The 16,131-nt window shown below is 29.1% G+C and overlaps 2 protein-coding genes across 2 annotated transcripts; one reads left to right on the top strand and one right to left on the bottom strand.

The window, feature by feature from the left end:
• The first annotated feature begins 1,310 nt into the window (after positions 1-1,310).
• On the top strand, positions 1,311-9,087 carry LOC105253793 (histone-lysine N-methyltransferase NSD2). The gene is made up of 13 exons (XM_011262071.2): positions 1,311-1,874; positions 2,201-2,480; positions 2,739-3,142; positions 3,224-3,947; positions 4,107-4,273; positions 4,424-4,742; positions 4,845-5,070; positions 5,166-5,358; positions 5,553-5,982; positions 6,054-6,345; positions 6,440-6,657; positions 7,089-7,306; positions 8,823-9,087. The coding sequence occupies exons 1-13, from the start codon at positions 1,677-1,679 to the stop codon at positions 9,030-9,032; spliced, it is 3,879 nt and encodes a 1,292-aa protein (XP_011260373.1). The 5' UTR covers positions 1,311-1,676; the 3' UTR covers positions 9,033-9,087.
• Positions 9,088-10,708: 1,621 nt separating this feature from the next.
• On the bottom strand, positions 10,709-15,849 carry LOC105253792 (CSC1-like protein 2). The gene is made up of 12 exons (XM_011262069.3): positions 15,367-15,849; positions 14,663-14,795; positions 14,316-14,533; positions 13,943-14,222; positions 13,683-13,786; positions 13,356-13,548; positions 13,102-13,216; positions 12,821-13,017; positions 12,264-12,587; positions 11,789-12,064; positions 11,469-11,702; positions 10,709-11,127 (listed from the first exon to the last, which is right to left on the bottom strand). The coding sequence occupies exons 1-12, from the start codon at positions 15,402-15,404 to the stop codon at positions 10,927-10,929; spliced, it is 2,313 nt and encodes a 770-aa protein (XP_011260371.1). The 5' UTR covers positions 15,405-15,849; the 3' UTR covers positions 10,709-10,926.
• Positions 15,850-16,131: the final 282 nt, after the last annotated feature.

Here is a 16,131-nt window from a genome sequence, read left to right as displayed (position 1 = left end):
AGAACTGCAACCATCTATTATCACTTGTACTAAATATAAATTTTATCTATATAAACATATGATGCAGATGTTAGTTTTTTTCTAACATTTTTGACAGTAGCTATGTTTAATCATAAAAGAAATTTAAATATTAAAATGATATTACAAGAATTATTTGAATGTACATAAACGTTACGAAAATTTGCAGAAAATATCTTTCTTTGTCCATATAATTTTAATAATTAGAAATATAAACCGAATAGAGTAGTATTTAATTGAGAATTATGACAAAGAAATCTTGATTTATTTTGTTCTGACTGATCAAATGCCATTTTTTTCAAAATCTATTGAAAAGATATCATTGCAGTTTTTAAAATAACGAGCTAATAATGAATTAGAAATTAAAAAGTGATTAAAAAAAGAGAATTAACTAAAAAATTTTTATTCTATTTTGTTCTATATTTTGTTTTAATTATTTATCGATTACATAATAAATGATGATTCATGTATGTATGCACATAACCAATTAATTGCTGCCTTTTCCTATGTTTCTCACAATAAATAACATTTTTCATATTTTCTGTGAATCATAAATGAAAATATATAAAAAATTGAATAAAATAATATTTTATATTTAATATCTTTATTTTTTATAAATCCTTAATAACTTTTTAATCTTTTTTTCAAGCATTTTTGAATTTCAAACTTACTATCAAATTGGATATTTTAAGAATTGCGCCGATCTTTTCGATAAATTTTGAATCATAATTAATTATGGAGCATAATATTCTCACGAAGCCGCATTTAAATCGCTCTCTATATTTTTACGACTGTATGGGCCATTCCACAATAGTTGCCAGTTGTCAAACCTTTGCGATCCAATCAGCGTCAAACTAGCTTGTGGAAATGGCTCTAAGGTAGATAAAAATTTCTTAACAGCACATATAATGTTCCGTTTATCCGATATATTTGTGATAATTTTTTAAAAATAAATAAATATCTTTAATTTAATTACAATTATTTGTTATTTGATACAAAACGATGCAGGTAATTCCTGAGATAATTCCCTTAAGCCCGTATCACAAACTATGTATTAAAAATTAAAATTTGACCAGAAAAAAAGAATTTTTAGCTATTTTTGCGTTTTTATATATAGATTGATAAAATTCTAATTTTTATTCTTCAATGCATAATCTATGCTTCTGATATGCGCTTCTTGGAAGAAAAAGGACAAGAAAATTAAATAACCTGGCCGATAAAAAAGGCATGCGACTTTGTCGATCTAGTGACTTTGTCAGGGACGACAGCGCGACTGTGAGGATCGCCCAAAATCGCGGGAAACGCGTCCTGCTCCACGGAGCTCCGCGAGGTTCGCCCGTAATTCGTTATTATCACAACAATTGAGACGGGCGAGAGAACGGAAATTAGGATCGCACGGTGGTTTCTGCGGTGTAGAAGCTGATAACCGTTCCCCGGATGAGATAGGCTCGATCATTCGTAAAAGAGAGAGTAACCCTCGACGCTCTAAGACGGTCGCTGATGCCAGCGGTAGTGAGAATTGTTTTCAACGCCTGAGCCTCTACTGCTGGCGTTCCATGACCCTCGTGAACAATCATCGTTAGAGTAGTCGATGTACTTCCATGATTCGTAATATTCAGATTGTAAGAGTATGAAAATGCTATTCTGATAATATAGTTATGAATACCATTAGCCAAATAGAGGCCAACAAGGCGTCCTCACCAGCTGGCGAGAATATCGAAGCATTTAGCGAAGATGTATGTAACGGTCAAGAAGACTCGTACAATAATTACAATAGCAATCTGCCTAGCAGAAGTCGTTATGGTAGAATGATAAAACCCAAGTCTTCCATGAATGATGTTTCCAACTCTCTACAGGTATGCGCAGTATATTTCGTGCTTTTAAAAAATTCAATGAAGTATTTGTACAAATGTCCTTGTTTATTTCCTTGATGATTATATGTATTCTTGTATTTAAAAAATCCATATATATAAAAGGATAAGACATGATTTTAAATATGTATATAATTTAATATTTATATACTTATCAGTGTTGTCTTTTGAATTTAAAAAAAAAAGTGATTTTTTTTATAGATATTAAATATAATGTTTAATCCTTAAAAATATTGCTTCTTTTTTTATCATTTGAAGTTTTATTTAATAATTTATACAATAATATTTATTGTTCTTGTATGATTTTATAGAATTTGAAGAGTCCAAAGACACGTAAACAACAGAACTTAATGAACAATAGTAGTGAAAGTATCGATGAAATTAATATAGCTAATGCTATAGATGAAACCAATGATTCTTCTACCATATCGAATAGTACAGAGGAGAATCCATCTTCAAAAGTGTCAAGTCCCACTATTGAATGTCAGTGGGTAGTAGGACAGTTAGCATGGGCCAGAGTTGGCAATTTCCCATTTTGGCCTTGCCTTGTAACACTTGATCCAGTTTCAATGATCTATTGCAAATTGAAAGGTACATTTTAAAAATTTTTGCATTTATTTCATTAGTCATTAAATGACACATTTGAAAAAAAAATATTACTTCAGAAATACATAATGGATAATTGTAAAAAATAAATTATAAGTTTTTAAATATTTAAATATTCATAATTTAAAATTTATATAAATTTTTTATAATTTAAAATATTATTTATTATAGATATATTTTTTAAAAATCTTGGTAAGCATGTAAATTATTAGAAAACTTTTTCACTATTTCTCTCCTGCATAGCTAGAGGCAGGTCAAATATCATGATGATACACGTTCAATACTTTGGAGATAAAGGACGTCATAGCTGGGTTTCGGCTAATTGTATGATGCAATTTACAAATCTTGCTGATTTCTTAAAATTGGCAGACTCATTAATAACAGAAACAAAGAAAAAGGATAGATATGCTGCTGCTTTTGTTGTGAAACAGGGAATAAAATCAAAATGGGAAAACGCTGTTGATGAAGCTATGCAAGTGCAACCAATGACAAATGAAGAAAGAGCCGAAGCTTTTGCGCCAAAGATTAAAGTTTCAAGGTCTAGAGACACGAAGTCATCTACTATCGATGAAAAAAATAAAAACAATAAAAGAAAATATTCGACCGATCAGGACGAGCCCGATGTCAAACGTGTCAAACAGGATAATGTAATATTAAAAATTGTTTTCACACATAATATAAATTTACTTTTGTTTTTACTGAATATAACTGCATTTTTATTTTTACAGGTACATAATTCAGAAAAGCCGGAAATGTCAAAATTGCGTAAATCGGAAGTATCGAAATCAAAATATTCGCGGACCGTAAACGGTAAAATGGATTTAAAACTGAATTCGGACTCTTTACCCTCATCTCCTTCAAGCCATAAAAGTGACAATACAACTACAAAAGTCGATAAAAATGAAGAAGATGAAGATGGTGTGTTTGAAATCTATTACGAACGAAATAGAGATTTGTTAGAGGATGAATATCCAAATGCGTCGGAGGACGATATTAAAAAATATTTGCGGAAAACTTGGGATGGTATGGATACGGCTTTTCGAAAAAAATATCGTTCGTATATGACACGTGATAGTTCGCGTTCGAAAGAAAGTACACCAGATCATGAAGATTTTGAGACACCGATTGAGATTGACACAAGTACGAGGGAAAGTAAAAAGAGAAGTAAACTTGACAAAGAAGAAAGTTCTGTTTCAGAAACTATATATAAACGTGGTAGACCATATAATCTCTTTAAAGGTATGAAACAAGAGAAAGTTTGTCAGATTTGCGAGAAGACAGGAAAATTAACGAGATGTAAAGGACCTTGTTATTCTTATTTTCATTTGTCCTGTGTGAAACCTGGTGAATCTAGTCCAGAGCACTCTGTTGACGAGAATACATCGGATGATAGAATACTTGATGATTTAAATATAATTAAGAAAAGTATTAATAGTGAACATGATAATAATGGTAATAATAATAATTAATGTAATATATTTAATTATATTGAACAACAACATTTTTTTACATATAGCTTTTACAAATAAAATAAGAAAAGAATTTTTTTGATCAATATTGTCAATATTAACATATTATCATGTGATACATATTAATATTAATTGAATTCAGGTAAGAACGAGGAGCAAGAGGATGAAATGTTTAAATGTATTGATTGCTTGTCTGGAGTAGCACCCGCTTGTTTTATATGCAATGAGAGAGAAGGAGACAGAATAAGGTGCATTGTGGCAGCTTGCGGAAGGCATTATCATTCCAAATGTTTGAAGTCATGGCCTCAGGTAAAACTATTTTTTTATAATATATATATATATATAATCCTTGTATATTATATGAATATATATATATATATATATATATATATATATATATATATATTAATAAATTCTTTTTATTACTGATAAATTTTGATAAGTTTGTATTTTATTTAGTCTCATTGGCAAGGTGGACGTTTGACATGTCCATATCATGTGTGTCACACATGCAGTTCTGATAATCCTCAGGACAATCATTCGCGTGCTCCGAACGAAAAAATAGCAAGATGCGTTCGTTGTCCTTCATCTTACCACGCTTCCACATTGTGTTTACCTGCTGGTTCAGTGATTCTCACAGGCAGTCAAATTGTTTGCCCGAAGCATTATAAAGCACGAAATCCTCCACTGAATGCAGCGTGGTGCTTTCTATGTACGCGCGGCGGAAGTCTCATTTGTTGCGATACATGTCCAACTTCCTTTCATCTAGAATGTCTTGGTAATTTTTCATAAATTGAAATCTTTTGTAAACATATTTAGTTAATATAAAATACATAATATATGTTTAATAAATTATTGTTTTTTACTGGAATAAATTTAGGTATAAATGCGCCTGACGGTGGGTTTATTTGTGAAGATTGTGAGACAGGGAGACTGCCCTTATATGGAGAAGTTGTGTGGGTGAAGTTCGGTCATTACCGGTGGTGGCCTGCTCGTATATGTTATCCGCAGGAAATTCCTGAAAATGTATGTGAGGGAATGCCTCATAGTCCCGGTAAATTTTGCGTAATGTTTTTGGGGTCTAATGATTATTATTGGGTGCATAGGTAAATAGAAATATCTTTTTTTATTTGAATATATATTCTTACACATGTAAATGTTAATTTAATAAATATTTTTCTAATTCGATGATCTCTTTCAGAGGCCGAGCTTTTTTGTATCAAGATGGTGACGCAAATATAAAAACACCTATGGGTAAAAAAACGTCTGCAATGGAAGATACATATCGAATAGCTTTAGAAGAAGCCAATAAAATACATCAGCAATTAAAAACAGAGCGATCCATGACTAAAGAACCAAAAGGATTGAAACCGCCTTCATATGTAAAATTAAAAGTACGCTTTATACCAGATTTTATATATACAATTTTTTTTACTTTTTCATCTAATAATTTATTATCTATTTGAAATTTCAAGATTTTGATAATAGAAATGAAAAATGATATATGTATACAATTTATTATTATTGTATAATCTAATAAGATTGCAATGAAGTGGTGGAAGTCTTAATGAAAATAGGTGTATGACAGGTCAATAAACCAGTTGGTAACGTCAAACCAGTCGAAGTCGAAGGCATTGTAGCATGTGAGTGCGACCCTAATTGGGATAATCCTTGCGCACCGGGTACAGATTGTTTGAATCGTATACTGTTGGTGGAATGCAGTCCTGGAACTTGCCCAGCTGGAAATAAATGCATGAACCAATCGTTTGTACGGCGACAATATCCAGCAATGGAACCATTTCACACCGTGGGCCGCGGATGGGGTTTGAAAACTTTGGAGGATATTAAAGCAGGACAATTTGTCATTGAATACGTGGGAGAAGTTATAGATGAAGCCGAATATAAACGTAGATTGCATCGGAAGAAAGAACTAAAGAATGAAAATTTCTACTTTCTAACGATCGACAATAATCGTACGATCGATGCGGAACCGAAGGGAAATCTCAGTCGATTTATGAGTGAGTATATACGTTACGTTGCGAAATTCATAATCTATATAATACGAAAATAATTATGCTATTATTTACAGATCATTCGTGCGCGCCAAACTGCGAAACTCAAAAGTGGACGGTGAATGGAGACACACGTATCGGTTTGTTTGCTCTGTGCGACATAGAGTCTGGTGAAGAGTTGACATTCAATTATAATTTAGCATCCGATGGGGAAACGCGGAAAGCATGTCTTTGCGGTGCATCGAATTGCAGCGGCTTTATCGGTTTGAAGGCGCAAAAACAACAGTTGCCAACGGTACAATCGACAATGGTGCAATCCAAACCGGTTACACAAATGAAGAAAATGGATAAGTCGAAACGATACAAAAGGTATTATATATGTTATTGTATACTTTATTCTTATTGTGTGTTATCGTGATTCTTATCATCCCATGTGTTACGAATTTCATTGATTTTATTTTAGATCAAGGAAATTTATATGTTGGCGATGCGGACAAGAAATATCGGGTCTAAACAATTCTATAGTCTGCTCGCAAAAAACTTGTAACAAAAAATATCACACAACGTGCGTCGTAATTGATGATGCGGAATTGAAATTCAGTTGCCCTTGGCATCATTGTTTAGAATGCGGACGTCGAACATCGGCGCATTGTTCCTTTTGCAGCACTGCCTTTTGTCAAGGTAATTCTAAAATAATGTTAACACATTTGCAACATACACAGAATGTCCTAAATCCTAAAATCAAATATCTTTTTCATTGTAAATTTTTAAAAATCCATTTAAATTTTTTCTCAATGAAAAAATCGAGACATTTGATTTAATACTTTTTAAACAATTAATCTAGAAAAGAACACACAATGGAATATCATTTTTCAATAAATTTTCAATTGATCTTAACAAAATTTTAATTTCAAACTTAGTTCTAAAATATATGTTAAAAATTTTAAAAATGCAATAAATGATAATGATTTTCCAGCGGATATTTTCGCTGAAGGAAAACGATTTCTCAAATTAGTAAAAAAAGATATTGATTAAAAAGGACACTTTGTTGTATACATATAATTGTATGCATTGCGAAAATTAATATATATCACTATTGCTTGTACTTTTAGCTCATCTAGATGGTAATTTATTCGAACGGGAGAAAGGTGGTGTCGTGTGTAAGTTACACGAAAATGCAGATGTGCAGAAACCTATCGAGGACGAAAAAGAATATTCAGATAATGATAATGAGACAGATAAAGAGTACTTATCGATGAGTTCTGATAGTCCGATCGTGATGGAAAAAATTACAACGCGTGAACCATCACCAAGGGTTTCTATTGTAGAGGTGAGATGAAACCTTGCTCCCTATTTGTGTCATTAGTAAAAATCACTGTAATAGATAAATAATTTCGCAAATGTTTTTTGCGTATCAATACAGCTTCGCATAGAGATACTTCATGCGTTTGCGATTAGTATTTTATATCCTTAATTTATACATCTCTGTATTATTTGCGCACAATTGAGTTGTTGCATATTACTTTGGTGGTGGTAGAGCATGAGAGAGAAAAATTTATGTCAAAAAATTTATCCAAGATCAATGATACAATTCCTGAAAGTGTGAAGTGTCTTGATAGAGGCTAGATAAGAATAAACAAGTGAATGCGTTTGTAATGTGCCAAAGGAACTACAATCTTGTTTACTTCGTTGTGAAAATTTGCATTATTTTATGCTAAATTTTAATATTTGCACAAAAATATGAAAATTCAAATTATAATTTAAACACAAGTCCATAATTGGTATGTAAAAAATACATAAATAATGAGAGATACAATATTCTCTTGTACACTCATTTGTACAATCTTTAATTGTTATGCAATATATCAAAATTTTTACTCGCGGCTACTCATAAGGAAAGTAACAATTATTGTTATAATGTTGTAAAATAATGAAAGTTATGCTGTAAAATTGGAAAGTAGCGCATATGTTTTAAAAAAACAAAAAGAAACAGAAGAGATATCTGAATTCTTTTATTTTTAATTATTTTTCATTGTACCCATTATCCCTCCTCCTTCAAATTGGCAATACAGTGTGACAAATTAATTAACAAAAATTTTATTTAATATTTTATACTTGCTAAATAAGAATGTATATTTTACATTGTATACTGTAGATGTAGATTTGTTACAGATAGTAATAATCGTAAGTAATGTAAATGTATATATATCTAAAATTTATATATTTTAAAAATTCTAATTTTTATATTTATATATTGTAAGTAAAAAATAAGTTTATTTATTATATTTTCCTTGTTTGAAAAAAAAATGACATGGTGAGTAATAATATTTAATTTTAAACAAAAGTATCTTAAAATTATGCAAATCTTAATGTACTGATCATTTAGACACTATATTTAATCACAAATACTACACTATATTTAATCAAGTGATAATCATAATTTTTTTTTACTTTATTTATTTATATGTATAGAACATTATTTTAAATAATTTTATTATAATGTATTTAGCAAAAAAATATTCGATATTTTTTTCTTTTTTTTTCTTTCCAAGATTATAATAAATACTACAACTTAAATTTAATGATGAGTAATTGTTTCTATAAGTTGATAATTTGAAATTATATTGTGATTCACACACATTTTTTTAGAAAAATAAAAAAGGAAATAATTATTTAATTAAAACACTTTTATGTGTCTGATACAAATTTATTTTTTCTCTCTCTATCATATATTATTAATTTATATCTTCTTTAAATTTTTAAATATGTATTATATTCAAATATCTATTTTCAAAATATTATCCATTCTTTGTAAAGATCGTTTTAAACAATAATGTGCCTCGTAGGTTCACCTAAGCAGTGAAGAAAGTGAAGAATCTCAGAAGGAAGAGGAAGAGAGCAATCTCGAGACTAATTTTATGTCGTATGATAAAAATTCAAGGATAATGAAGAAGACATTTTATAAATCGCAACGAGAAAAAAATCAAGCGAAGGAGTTAAGTAATCTTACATCTAGTCAGTTGGAAGCTATAATTGGTGGTAGCTTGTGTGAATAAGAATCTTCTGTCATTTATATATCCCATTATTCATATAACAAAAATTAATACTCTCTCGCTCTCCAATATAATATACATTATTTATGAATTTCTTATATGTACATATAATACATTATAACATTATGTCTAATATTACATGATTATATGTACACACATAACTATATATAACTATAAAGTATTAAAAATTGTGTAGAGAACAACATAATAACATAATATATAATACATGTAATCTCGAGAACAATTAGAAGAATATTTGATAATTTAAATTTTTTTTTATATTCCAAATATACTATATATAATTATGTTGTACAGTTTTATATGATGACTAGTGCCTTAATGAAGGAGAAAGAGAAAGGAAAAAATTTTTCAATTCTATCATGTTTATTACTTTCTATTGAGTCTTCAAATCTGCAATAAATATCTCCACTGCCTCACCTTTTGTAACATGTTTCATTTTTATGAGATAAATTAATAATGAGATATTTATGTGAGAACAAGAGAATAACTATTTTGTAATAAATAATTTACGAACGATAGAAACATTATTGATATTTATATTAATGCTTGATTTTTAATTCTCTACATAATAAAACGCATTTAATTTATTGTAATAATATTATATATGTAAAATAAGTTTTTTGCATTATTAAGTTTCTTAAACATGTAGATAAGAAGATAAGTAGAGTCTCTCGTGAGACTTTAATTTTTAAGAAATTGTACAGATATATATGTTGCTAATTATTTATTATGAAAAATTTCTAAACTTGGTGAAAGAAACTTGATGAGACATATTGAGAAAATTGAAAGAATATAGATTAACTGAGCCAAACCAGTGTATTGAATAAATTTCTAAGATTTGAATATGTAATTATAATATGTATCACATGCTTCCATATAAATAGAATAAGCATTACGTACACATTATATGATTCTTTATATTAGTCTCACAATAAAAATAAAGCATCCTGCTTAACCATATTTTGGTGTTGCAATAATTATATAATAAGATATTAAACATTATTATTATTATCGTAATTTGATATGAATTAAGATATAATAATATGTGCATATTATAAGGATTATTTAGAGTTTTCTTGTGGAAATATCAACATAATTATTTGTAAAGTGAAAAATCAGAAAATTATTACACTTTATTACTAAAATTTATTTTCACATATAAAATGTCTATTTAATTGTAAACTTATTCATTTAAAGTTATTCCACAGCAATTATTACAATATTACATGTTAACACTAATAATAAGAGGAAAGATATAGGATTATAAAATATTAAAATATAATAAATTGATTTAATAGACATTTTATGTTTTTATGCTGTTAAATTTGAAATGATAATATAGCTTTATTTGTTTTTCTCATTAATATTCTTTAAATAATGATTACGTGAAATATTAATGAGGCTTTATTTTATACAAGTATAGAATATTAAAGTATAGAATACCGTTAATAAGGCTTTATTTTTTTATACAAGTATAGAATATTAAATATCTAATCATTTTCACTTTTTTATGACAAACTGTTATTATATATAAGCATTACATATAATAAATATATATATATATAATATTTATAAATGAAAGAGTAGATAAAGAATAATCCTAAAGTAATATTTTGAAATTTTTCTAAGTTGATTTTTCTAAATTAAATATAATTATAATAAGTTATGCTAATTTGTGTTAATGTGATAACTCTGTATAAGAAACATTATCTTTGAAACATTATATTAAGAAAATGTACATTATTTGTGCTATTATTTTTGCTCTAGTTTGCATGATTAGTTAATTAATGTATTAATAATTAGAATATACGTAGTTTTTTAAATTATGGAGCATTCTGTGTGTATATATATATCAGGTGTAATATAAATACAGATATTAAACTCTTTGCTCACCACCATAATTTTGGTAAAGCTTTGGACTTTCTTGTATAGAGGAAGTGGTACTTCTTGGACTTGGTAAATTCACTTCTGAATTTGAAGCAGTCGATATAGTTTCTTCCAAAGATGTCATATTCTTTCGTAATACTGGTGCAACGAAATTTTGACCAGTTGAAAGATCCTTTTTCGGTACTTGTGTCTAATAGAAAATTGATCAACAATTAAATTATATATTTTAAATAATTAATATGTTCCTAAGAAAGGGAAGCTCACTAAAATTTTCATTTTTTTTTAATTTTTTCTACCTAATTTATATTTTTTTATCATTTCCATATATGTAGATTTTAAAGTATATAAAATTTGAATTTCAGAATTTAAATCTAGAAAATTAGTTTTTTTTTCAAATTATACCGTATACATTGCTCAATAATCCATTTGACGAAATATTCAACAAAATCCTCCCATAAAACACGCCATTCAAGCTACATGTATTACAATAATTTAATATTTCAGATATATCTTAATATCTATCTATAATACCTTAGATTTCGAACACGGAAAGGTAGCACCGGTTACCAGGCCCAAAATAGTTGCACAGAGACCACTTAGTTGCACGGCGGCTAATGGAGACAGGCCTCTTCGCACCAGGCCTAAAGCTAAAAGGGCAGCTTGCGCTAAAACTGGCGCAGCACCTGCAGCACCAACTGCTGCTCCAGCCAATTGGCCACCACCGATGCTTGGTCCATAAGCAAAGCATAAATTATGCCTGTCAACCTATTCATTAAGAGATATTTTTATTGCAAAAAGATATACTCAAAACATCAGAATAACGAAGTTGCAAGGTACTAAGTCAAACATACCAAGTGTTTAATTACAAGATAGAGTAGACCAAAGGGAGTAATTAACGGACATGCCAAGCTATAGACAGTTGTCATAGTAAAGACCAAAAGTAACCATGCATAATGAGCTCCCAGTGGAAACTCCCACAGAACTGCTTTTCTAACATGTATCCTTTCTGCTCGACTACGAGCTATACAGAGTCTGAAGGTATACAGCGCAAGTTCTGGGAATCTGACCAATTCTAATCCACTTCCGAGCAAAGCGGCAGTTATAACATAATTTACAAAAAGTGCACCCTACAAATTTAATATTCCTGATATAGATTTGAAATATAAATATTAAAACAATAAAAAATTCTATTAATAATATTAGTAATATATTTAGGAACTTATTAATAATATTTATAATATTTTTCATTTAAGAATGTAAACATAAGAATATGAACACATAAATACATACATATATATTGTTATCACTTTGTTATAATGTTCTCACCTGATCTGGCAAAAATACACATTCCCAAACCATGTTACTCTGATTCTTTAAACTCCAGTCTAGAAATGCCTTTGCGCTGGTTAATCCTAAACTAGGTAATATAAGCACCATCAATAGCAAAAGTAACAATGTTTTTCTCATAATAGTACGAGTTAAACTGCTTCTAGTCCAATGCCTTACAAGCGATTCACATTTCGCGACTAACACAGGCATTAAAGCAGCTACACTGACTAAGAGTACAGTGGGTAGAAAGGATGAAACCACTGGGTTCAAATTCATAATCTCTCCAGTAATCGGTAATTTACTGACAATTGTTACTATGACCTAAAATAAAAAACCAATATATATTACTATTTCTTTTCTAAGAAATTTTATCAATGTTGAAATAACACTAGAAGAGACGTAATCAAAGATTAAAATATTATATTTATTATATGAAGATATATATTATATATATTATTCTAGTTTCTTTGTTATGTATATATCTGTCTTTCTTTTTAATTTATATAATTTTTATTGTAAAATGCATATACTCTTGCTGAAAAAAATTGACTTACAGCTGGTGTAGTAAGGAAAAACAATGTTAACCCCAAAGCGAAATTTATTAATATAGCATTTAGATACCAGCACGGTTTGGGAATACTCAGATTTTCCCAAAATATGTCTGATGGCATCGGAGCATAATCCACGATCCATTTTATATTCGGCGAGGACCTCAGCTGTTTGCGCATAGTTTTAGTTGCGCCGGGTGTTCCTGTTAATTATATTTATCGTTAAATTTTCTTATATTCTAATTATAAAATAAAAAAAAAATATATATATATATTAAATAAAATACCTAAAGTTATAAATGCTACTCCAAGAGATTTACTAAGTGTAACTTTCTTCTCTTCTTCAACTAACGCTGTTAATCGTATTTCCTCATTGGTATAAAATTCTTGAGCATCCACTTGCTGCAAATTTAATATAATTGAAACTTTCAATAGAATTAAAAATAATAATTTGCGCGATACATGTTATGTGTCTATTCACAACTACACAATAAAATCAATTTTATACATTTATCATTTTATCGATATTATTATTATTTACCTTTTTACAACAAATTCCAAGAACTTGACCACATGGATAAGGATACATTTTCAAAGGTTCTCTCTTCTTAGCATAACTCTCGCAATATAAGCGCGCCTGTTCTGCGCAATCTCTTTCTGCATCTAATTTTGAAAGACGTTGTATATCATGAGCTAATGTAATATCCTCCACTGTTAAAGTAGGAAATGTTTCTCTGAAAGAATTATTTCAATTTAAAGAATATCTGTGTCAAAAGTCAAAGGAAAATTTAAAAATATGAGAAGACTATTTTCTATGCATATAAATATATATATATATATATATATATATATATATATATATACATACTTGAAATATTCTGTAAGATTTTCAACAGTGCATTGATGTTTTGGTATATCTGTAATTAATAATGTTCTTGCTGCAAATTCTTCAGTAGGTCTTGTATCTCGCACCTGTTTTTGCATATAAAAATTATCATATGTAATTTTATATATATACATATATGATAAAACATAAATGTATAATATTATATTTTTCGATTATATTTTTTTATTACAAAGTACAAAACATTTTATATTACGCAATAGACGAAATTAAGATAGTAATACCTGTTTTAAACAACGTCTCATAACAAATCCACCAACTGGTAGATAAGATAAGAGCAATATTGTGTGAACCCAAATCCAATTAGAGGTGGGATCTAGATTTGATATTGTTGTATGACTAAATGTCGTACTGTTCCCTGGTTGCATGCTCCCATGAAAGTTTATAGGTAAAGCTATACACAGCGATACAATAACCATCATGATGGTTAATATGATTAAACAACGCTCAAACAAAATATACAATAATCCATCAGGACCTGCACGTTGGAATAATTCATTGTCGCTGCAAATGTAAGAGAATATTATAAATTATATCAAAGATATATTCAGAAATATAAATAAAAACATAATTTATATATGTTGAAAATACACTAACGTTATCTTAAAAGCAGTAGCGATCCACGAGAGAAATCCTCTATCTAGTTGAGAGAGTTGAGAATTGATGGAAGCTTCTATACATAAGGGATCAGTATCTCTATTTTCATTAACACCGTAGAACAACTCCATCCATCTGTTATCAGACTTATGTAGTAATGCAAGGCGTCCATAATTCCAAGCCTTCTTACGTAATAGGCCAAATAAAGTAAGTAAAACCTTGGATATGGTATTATGTTAGATATTAACTTAATATATATCAATAATCTCTTACTCATACAAGTCATTAACTGTCATTTCTAGGACAATATATATATATAAATTTCAAGTAATCAAGCAAAGTCTTACCAAAAATCCTATTAAATTTAACAACAAATTCTCTGGTATTCCTGCATACACATCTGTAATTATTGTTCTGTTGTTTCGGGGGAATAGAAAGCATGTCTCTGCGGATGGAATATCACTATCACGCAGAGATAAACTATAATATAAATCAAACAATATGCATATTATATTTCTTGTTTAACAAATATGATATAATGTAATATGATCGGGGATATATTTATTAATATATATTGTATATATTACATTAATATATTGACTCCAAAAAATTCACAATCGGGAACATAACACAATTTCTTTATAATTTTATTTATACGTGCTAAAAGAATTGCTCGAATCTCGAAATCAAAGTACGACTCAAAGTACGAATACACATATGTAATACTTACACATATGTGTGCATAGATTGTACGCTTCGATAAACAAATGACACAATAATTTGGAAATGTTAGACTCTGACATTTCGAAAGAAAATATGACAGAATCTATTGTCGTGTTACTTTTATTATTTGTTATGTTGACAGCTTTATTTTTCGAACATTGTACATCTCGAACAACGCGAGAAATTATCGAAACGCAAAACGAGATCGCATTGATCGCGACACAACGCGAAAGATAACGCGATAAGAGCAATTAACTTTGCGAAACATGCAATTGATTGTAAGGAGGAAAATGCGCGCAATTATGACGTTATTAATTCTATTACTTACTTTCGTAAATCAACTGAGATTAATAAGTCGTCATCCATGGTTAATTGAGACGCGCGAGACTTAGTATGTTGTTAAACAAATACGATGGGGCATGTTAGCGAACGCGTGTCAGTTTGACACATCGTATGCTGGGTCATACTGGGTGCTGTCAGTCAAACACAAGTATGTGCTCCGTGAAAGTAATCTAACCTAACCTAACCTAATCTCAGGAGAGAATCAAAACGCTTGGACTTGTGTATGTGTGTGTATGTATATGCGCGCACACGTACGTATGAGCATTTTATTGTGAAGCGAAGAAAAACAATACGATCAAATATTGTGAAAGTCAAAAGTCTAGATATATATGTGTATATTGAATAACTTTCTTGAAAGTTGGAAGCATTCTTTAAATTTAGTAAAGGGATGTATGCTACATGCTACACGAAATGTCATTTCGACGACGTACGTACATACGCACACACTCACATGTGGTCACGCTGAAGGAGCACAGATAAGATTTAATTAACTTATCAAAATTAACTTATCAAATTTGTTACTTTATTATATAATTTCGAAAATAAAAAAATAAATGATAAATTAGATTAAATAAGTAAATAAAATTAAATAAATAAAATTAAATAAATAAGATTTATTTATATAAATAAATAAAACAAGAATATCATGCGTTTTCTACGTTTTCTTATGTGAAAAGATACAATAACACAGAAAAAAATAGAGAAAAAAATATTTCTTTTACTAATTTAATAGAAATGAAATGTATAATAT

Source organism: Camponotus floridanus, unplaced genomic scaffold, assembly GCF_003227725.1.
Source record: "Camponotus floridanus strain SB8 unplaced genomic scaffold, Cflo_v7.5 scaffold55, whole genome shotgun sequence".
Taxonomy (NCBI): Eukaryota; Metazoa; Arthropoda; class Insecta; order Hymenoptera; family Formicidae; genus Camponotus; species Camponotus floridanus.
This window is presented reverse-complemented; position numbering and strand designations above follow the sequence as displayed.